At 57.1% G+C, this 7,815-nt stretch overlaps 2 protein-coding genes across 2 annotated transcripts in view; one reads left to right on the top strand and one right to left on the bottom strand.

Annotated features, from left to right (window-relative positions):
• SLC5A10 (solute carrier family 5 member 10) overlaps positions 1-5,553 on the bottom strand; it is a 23,214-nt gene extending 17,661 nt beyond the window's left edge. The window contains exon 1 of the mRNA XM_057381303.1: positions 5,287-5,553. Within this exon, the coding sequence (XP_057237286.1) occupies positions 5,287-5,536 (250 nt within the window). The 5' untranslated portion in view covers positions 5,537-5,553. The remainder of the gene's footprint in view (positions 1-5,286) is intronic.
• Positions 1-7,784, top strand: part of FAM83G (family with sequence similarity 83 member G) — a 17,894-nt gene extending 10,110 nt beyond the window's left edge. The window contains exons 3-5 of the mRNA XM_057381294.1: positions 1,357-1,481; positions 2,226-3,672; positions 7,068-7,784. Of these exons, the coding sequence (XP_057237277.1) occupies positions 1,357-1,481; positions 2,226-3,672; positions 7,068-7,487 (1,992 nt within the window). The 3' untranslated portion in view covers positions 7,488-7,784. The remainder of the gene's footprint in view (positions 1-1,356; positions 1,482-2,225; positions 3,673-7,067) is intronic.
• Positions 7,785-7,815: the final 31 nt, after the last annotated feature.

Raw genomic sequence — 7,815 nt, 5'->3', positions numbered from 1 at the left:
GACAGGAATTGCCATCCCAGCCTGCAGCCCCATGTGTAGGGATAACACAGGGACAGGAATTGCCATCCCAGCCTGCTTGCCAGCCAGCTCCCAGCACACCCGGCGCTGCCTGCTGACAGAAATTGGGGTGCTCAGAACAAGCTTGTCCCCAGCTACAGCAGGCAGAAAGGAAAACGCTATGAAAAAAATCAAATTCATTAAAAAAAAACCCTAAAAAACCCCCGAATCTTGTCCATTCAGTGTATGGAACTTCCCTGGAAACACTGTCAGGAAAGCCTTTGCTTTCACATCATCTGCATTGAATCTTCCTGCCAAGTGTGGGGGAGCACCTGGGTTTGGGGCTGTGCCCAGCCGTGGTCTCCGGGGAGAGAGGAGAGCCCAGGGAAGCACATGAGGAAGGCTGGAGGAGGGGAAGACAAATGTTTTTGATGCTTTTCTTTTTAAAAAATGAAACAAAACACACAGAAAAACAGCCACAAAGGGCATGACCCAGTGATGACACAGARCCTTCAGGAACAGCATTGCTGACATCTCAGCAGGAGCAGGAGGAATGCAGGTGCTTTCACAAGAAAATATTTCTTCCCCACCCAAAAGGAGCCCATTTGTCATGGAAGATGCTATCTGCTCTGCTACGGAATGTGCCAGTGCCCTCCATGAAGACACCAGAGACAGGAGCCAGACTGGAGATTAAAAAAAAAATAAAATTTCACAGAGCCAGGGCTGTCTCTCCATCTCTGAGTTCCCTGGGGAAGGACACCCTACTCCATTCCTCAGGGATCTGCTCCCATATTACCGGGTTTCATTTCCTGAGGGTAAAAAGATATTGCCCCACTGCCTGATTTCCCACCAATCCCTGGAAGCAGGACTAGATGCTCAAATTTAGGAGTGCAGCAAAAGGGGAGCGTGCTGGAGGACAACCCCACAGCCAGCAGACCCACATGGGCTGTCCCAGGGTCACCACCTGTCCCTAAAACCCTCTGCACAGCCCCTGCTGGGAGCAGGGGTGGAACCTCCTCTCCCATTTGGCATTTGCATGGATTGCAGGAGCTGGGGAGCGCTTGGCACCACATGGCATTCGCCCACGGGCATGGGCAGCACCGAGCTCCAGAGATGGCAAACACAGCCAGGCATGGGGCAAAGCAGGAAACTCCCCAAGCCGAGTCTGTGGTTCACTGCGTGGCTTTGGGCGAGTTATTTTATCTCCCCAGCGCTGTGGCCTCCTCTGAGCTGGCCATGAAGAGCATTCCCACTCCTTGGAGGGGCCGTGGAGCTTCCAGAGAGGCGTTTTTGGAGGGGTGGGCGATGTCCTCTCAGCAGTTCCTCGTTCCTGCTCACACCTCTGCCTTTGCCTTGCAGAACCTGCGCGTCCGCAGCACCGGAGGGACCGAGTTCTTCACCCGTTCGGCCACCAAGTTCAAGGGGGCTTTGGCCCAGAAGTTCATGTTCGTGGATGGGGATCGAGCCATGTGTGGATCCTACAGGTAAATCAGCGGTGTCTCCTCTTGCCCACCCCGTGGAGGTGTTGGCCAAAGGATCAATGCAAACCCACGTGGTCCAAGGCCTCAGGACCTTGTGCCAGATCCCTAAGCCAGGAGATGATTTTCCAACGAGATTTGGAATGGTCCCCAAGGGGTTCCCATCAGGTCCAGGACCCCACCTTTCTCAGAGGTGGTGGGACACACCGAGCGTTTCGGTGGGTGAAAAGCCCTGGGCTTTGATGAGCCCAAAGCACCAAACCACAGCCAGTCCAAATTCTCACATCAACCTCAGCTTTTCCAGCCAATTTCCTACACAAAGTGTTTCTCAGTTTGTTCAGAGGAAAACCTRCTTTGGTAGAAACAGACCAGCCCTGGTCAGGTTTCAGGTCTAAAAGACAAGTTTTATAAACAYGGAGCTGAAACTTTTCCTCCTTTCTGACCATAACAAATCACATCCACTTATTACTCACTTTTCCTAACTAGCCCAAACTGAGAAGGGAAAAGCAGCAATGCCAAAGTGAAAAACTAACTGGCCCACTGCAAATACCTTTTATTTTTATTTCAAGTCCCACCACGCTCACGACTTCAACCCTTCACTCTAATTTGGGACAAGAGCCATTTTGTCAATCCCATCATTATAATTATTAATGTTTACAGTGAGATCACGTCCCTGCTGGCACCATCAGCCCCTGAGGGAAGGCCAGGGCAGGAGAGCAGTGTGTTATTTACGATGTGTTTCTGTTCCAGCTTCACCTGGTCCGCGGCAAGGACGGACCGAAAYGTCATCACGGTGCTGTCGGGCCAGGTGGTGGAGGCGTTCGACAAGCAGTTCCAGGAGCTCTACCTCATGTCCAAGGGGGTGAGCCTCAAATCCATCTCCGTGGGCGAAGAGCCCGAACCCGAGCCCGTGACGCTGCCCTCGGTGGTGCCGGTGACCCCCGCCAACGCCGTGGTGAAGAAGCTGATCAACCCCAAGTACGCTCTGGTGAAGGCCAAGAGCGCCGACCAGATCAGCAAGACCTCGTCTGAGAACCAGGACAAAACCCCGAAGACGGACAACAAAGGCAAAACGCCTCCTGAGGGCCAGGGCGGCGACCGGCACGGCGACATGGCAGACCTGTCCCTGCTCATCCACCCCGGCCTCCTGAACCTGGAGAAAGCCAACATGTTTGACTACCTGCCCACATGGGTGGAGCCCGACCCCGAGCCTGGCAGTGAAGTGCTGGGCTACATCAACATCATYGACCCCAAGGTGAAGAACGTGAAGCTGTCGCAGATGAACCGCATCAAAGTCTGCGACGTCTCGCAGGCCAGCGCCCAGCACCGGCAGATGCTGAAGAACAGGGAGATGGAGGCCAGGAGGAACTCAGACCAGGAGCCACCTCTGCTGTCCCCCAGCCAGAGACAGATCCCACAGCCTCCTGTGGAAGCTCCTGCAGTCCCCATTACCGGCCCTATCGAAGGAGTCAGCTGGGCAACGAGGCAAGCRGGGACGTTTGCCACTTTACCGCTGAGCCACCACCCGAAGCCACAGGAGGAGACATTGCAGGAGGTCAGGCCTCCAGTTCCAAAGCCCAGGACTGTCCCTGTCGGTGTCCTCAAGACCAAAGTCATTACAGCTTGTGAYGGCAGCACTGCCCTGGAGGGTGACACGCAGCCACCGCTGGCCGGCCACACGRGCGTGAAACAGAACCGGGAGGAGAAACCCAACAGAGCCTCGATGGACACCTGCCATGTCCAGCCAGACCGGCCAGTGGCAGCTCCACAGGAGGACAAAGGGCCTCCCTGCGCCCACAACGGGCTKGGAGAAGAGGAGGAGGAGGAGGAGGAGGAGTACATCACCCTGAGTGACCAGGAGAGCTACTCCAGCAGCTCTGCTGACCACAGCTACCGCCGCTCCAACGCCTCCTCCATCTCAGACGAGTACTTCGAGGTGAGGGATCGCTACGGGCCCCTCCGGAGAACCAACTCGGACGTCACCCACAACGGGGAGATCATCCCCATGCAGAGGAAGCTCAGTGACCCTCACATCAGCCGGGGTACCTTCATCAGCCCCCTGGGCAGCCTCCCGTCCCTGAAGCACCTCCGCATGGAGGAGATGAACAGGAGGAGGAGCAACGCCGTGGAGATCAGGCCCATGCTGCCCCGCTCCCTCCTGGATGGCAACAGCTCCTACCCCAGCAGTGCCGCCCAGGTAGGACACTTGGCTACAACCTCACGTTTCTCCACCCTGCAAAGGCTGCAAACCTGGAGGTGACCCGGCCAGCTCAGCCAAGGTGGTGTCATCCTGTGTTTTGGGGTCATCCCRGCATGTGGTGTTGTTCTGGGTGCTGAGATCACACTTCCCACACAGGAGAATCACACCCTGCACGTGGCCACGGTAGCAGTCACCCAAGAGGTGACCAAGGAGGTGGTGGCCGTGCAGCAGCYCTTGGTGTCCAGCAATGGGGCGGCTGTTCAAGGGGAGGGTTTGGTAATTAAASATTACCCCACTGGGTTGGGGATGGAGCCAGCAGCTCCTGGCACAGCTGCCCAGATGTGCTGGGACTGGCTGAGCTCCAGCMRCAGYGGCATCACRCCCAGCCAGGGACAGACTGTGCGGGCAGGCGTGCCCATCCCAGGCGTGTTTGCATCAAAGGGAAAGCGCTCCGACACGTCATTAGGCAGAGCAAGAGAGCGGAGGAACAGGGACAGCAACCTCCGTGGGCGAGTGCCACCGTCAGCAGCTTTGTGGCTGATCCACAGGTGACGCCACTCCTTGTCACCGCACAGGGCTGGCACCCTGCTGCAATTCCCTGGGGTGAGAGCCACAATCCCACTGCTGGCTGGGAGCACAGGGCCACGCCAGTGTCCCACACCACCGTCCCCACCACGGCCAGAGCACCAGCCCGTCCAGGCAGGGGTGGTGACACCGTCATCCACCCAAGCGCCGCAACTCTTAAGCCTCTGCCAAGCATTTTGGTTTCTCAAGGCTCCCCGCCCACTGTTTTTGGGGCATTCAAACCCCCAGGGCAAAACCAGCAGCTGAAATCACTGAAACTGCCTGAGGTTACCCCGGCTGAGCATCTAATCTGTATTTACAGGGAATTAAATTCACTATCCCAGAGTCCACTGGCTTCTCCCTTCCCAGCCAGCAACAGGGAGCTCAGAGCTTTAATCCTGGCACATCAAATACCCCCGAGCCCTGCAGGGCAAGGAGCACCGARCTCTTTGATGCTCTGTGACCCAGGTGCCAGGTGCCACCTCGCTGGGGATGGCTGGCTACTCTGGTGCTGCTGCAGTAACTTGTTCTGGCCCCTTTGATGAGAGGCAGACAATTAGCACAGCACCAGGGTTAGGAAAGACAGCACTCAGCTGGCGGAGAGGTGCAGGGGAGAGTTTCTCCCATGTGTAAAAATAATAAAATTATGCAACCCTCAATTAACTCTAGAAAAGTCAAATCTCACAGGAATCACCATCAATCCTCCCAAATATTCTTTTCTGGGTCCACATTTCATAARTGCTGACCCATTACCCAGCCTAGTCCAAAGCATAGGTGTAGGTTTACTCGGGGCACACATCGTGTTTTCCATCTCATGGAAACCAAYTTCTCTCCCAGATTTTTTCTGGAAATCACCTTCCCTAAATACACAACCCCATCCACACCTGGATGCAGGCTCAAGGAGRGCTCAAGGTCCCTCCTGTCCCTCTCCCACCCATACAGCCCCCAGGTCTGTGCAGAGCAGGGCTTTCCAGACAAGCCCCCTCCCATTCATCCCTCAGTGATGGATTAAATTCTCACCCCACCAGCTCCACAGCTGGCCCTTACCTGGGAACAGSACCCTGCTGATCATCCCTGGCATGATGATGAGGAACAGGGGCAGCATCTTCAGGTAGCTGGCCAGGATGGAGCCGGCCTTGGCGTGGCTCAGGTTTTTAGCCGAGAGTGACCGCTGGACGATGACCTGCGGAGAGCCAGGCGGGAGGGCTGGGCAGCACCAGCATCTGCTCCACATCAGCCAGACTGCATCCCAAATGCTGGAGCCACTGGGCCTCGGGCCCAAATGTGGTATGGACATGGACCCAGCCCACAGTAGGGTTCCTCTCCAGGCCAGTAACGGTTTGGGGTTACCCYACAGCACCAAAAAAAGCCCAGTGCAACCACAGCAGCACATCYTCCTGCCAGCATCAACCATTCCCCACCTCCATCCCCCTGCTCTTGCCCCTTCCACCCGATCTCCTCCCCAAAGAGTGCCCACAATGACATGGAAACCGAGTCCAGCCTCCTCCTCTTCCCACAGCTCCACTCAAACCATGGCACCTCAGTGCTCTGGCCAAGCYGTGTCCATCCACAGCACAGCCACTGCTGGGGTTTTGAGGCAATCCCTCTAAATAGACAATATCAATAGGAATTGTTGATTTAAAAGAGCTCAGAGTCTCTGCAAAGGCTTCCAGAGGARTGCTCAGCACCCAGCAGGATCCAGRYGCTCCWGAGYGAGCACTGGCTCKTTCTGCTGGTGGGCAGGAGGGGCAGGGTGCCAGTTCCTGGGGTGGGATATTTGGGAAAGCCATGGTTGAACTTCTTCCCGAGAGCCAGGAGAACATCAGGAGTGAAGGACCCACCACACAGCTCAGAGGCAGMAAAACTCAGCCATCCTTAATCCTGCCAACCTGAAGCCATCTCAGACCTTAGCACCAAATTTAAGCACCCAATTAAATCAATCTCAGCCTACCTAAGCTAACCTGCTTTAACACAACCCTCCTGGTCAAAGTGGAAACTGTCAGCTGCAGGGCCAGGGTGGCCTCTGGGACACTGGCACTGCCTGAACAGCGAGCTGAGGGTCAGGGCAGAGGCAGGGCAGGCTGGCACAGCCAGCTCTGCAGCCTCCTGGCCCCAGCTCCTGCTGCCACCAGCGCCTTGGCTCCCCAGATCCCACCTGCCCTGGTGCCTCTGCACAGGTGCAATCGTGGCTGGGCACACCCAAAGGGCAGATAAACATCTGGTGACCACAGCCGTGTGTTCACGGCCTTCTCCAGGTCAGAATTAAGATTTGTGGTGCTCAGACCCGCTCCAAACGTGTGTCACAACCCAGCTAATGAGAGAGCCACCCCCACAGCGGGGTCACAGCTCTCTGTTGTCTCCTGATCCCACCTCCCCCTCCCAACCCTCCTTGTTTTCATCTGATCCTGGCAGTCACTCATCCCACAGGCTGGCTCTGGGTGGCCGAGTGTTCTTTGGGCCTGACATGAGAGTTTGGGTGATTGAAATGGCTGTTCAGGCTGCTGCTGGAGAGGAGGGGTGGAGATATCTTGTCCTGGATTYCCAGACAGGAGGGATTTGGCTCGGGACAGCCTGCAGCCTGCCAGGGAAGCAGTTGCTGAGGCGCTGGGAGAGCCCCAGTGTTTGGTGCCAGAGGCAGAAATCAGAGCAGCAGCCGTGGTTAAGACTTGAGAAAGTTTTGAGCTGCCGCTGAATTTGGGCAGGGCACTGAGGGGTTTGTCCATGAGGAGCAGGTCCCTGTGGCATGGGAAGGTGAAGGGGTGTCCTTGCAGGGAGCAGCATCCTTCCCACAGCCAGAGCTCACCCTCTCCCTGCTCTCTCCCGAACAGGGGACGCACATCTTCCGCTACCGGCCCAGGACCCCGGCGGGCAGGGAGCAGGGCAGCGAGGTCTCCTGCTCCCCGACGCACGACAGAGCCCTCGGGGCCACCAAATACGGAGGGGACGGAGCAGAACCCAAAAAGACCATTGCAGGCAGCCAGCCCTACTGGCAGAGCAAAGCCTTCAGCCCCAGCAAGCCCACGGCCCCCGGCCACCTGTCCCCAAACAAGCCCAGAGCGTCGGGCAAACGCTTCACCTCCCTGCCCGAGAGCCAGAAGCCAGCCGAGGAGATGAGGACACCCYTGGGCATCCCGCTCTCCAAACTGTCCCAGTCCAAGCACCTCAAGAACAAGGTGGCAGGGGCCCCGAGCACCTCTGTGGACTCCAAAAAGCAGCCCCCTGAGGCCACTGGCCAGAAGGACCAGTAGGTGCTGGTGACGGTGGCCTCGCAGAGCTGGCGGAGCCCGGCACCGTTGCAATCCTTGGGGCAGGGGGTTCTCGTTTCCATTTACCTGGTCGGTGCACCAGTACCACGTGGCCATGATGGACAGCCCGAAGGTCATCCCGGTCCAGGGCAGATCTCCGGACAGCGGGTCTCGGAAGAGGTGCATGGCGTCCGCTCTGGGCAGGTGGCAGGTGGTGTTGGGAACGGTCTTGGACGGCACGGCCTTCAAATAGGCCCCTTCCAGGTTGTGGTAACCTCCGATCTGCTGAAAAGCTGGAAAAGGGGAGCTGGCTAGAGTGGAGCACAGCCCA

This window comes from Malurus melanocephalus, unplaced genomic scaffold (genome assembly GCF_030028575.1).
Source record: "Malurus melanocephalus ecotype Western Australia unplaced genomic scaffold, MMel_1.1 scaffold_504, whole genome shotgun sequence".
Taxonomy (NCBI): domain Eukaryota; kingdom Metazoa; phylum Chordata; class Aves; order Passeriformes; family Maluridae; genus Malurus; species Malurus melanocephalus.
The sequence above is the reverse complement of the archived record's forward strand: the minus strand, read 5'-3'. Positions and strand labels throughout refer to the sequence as shown.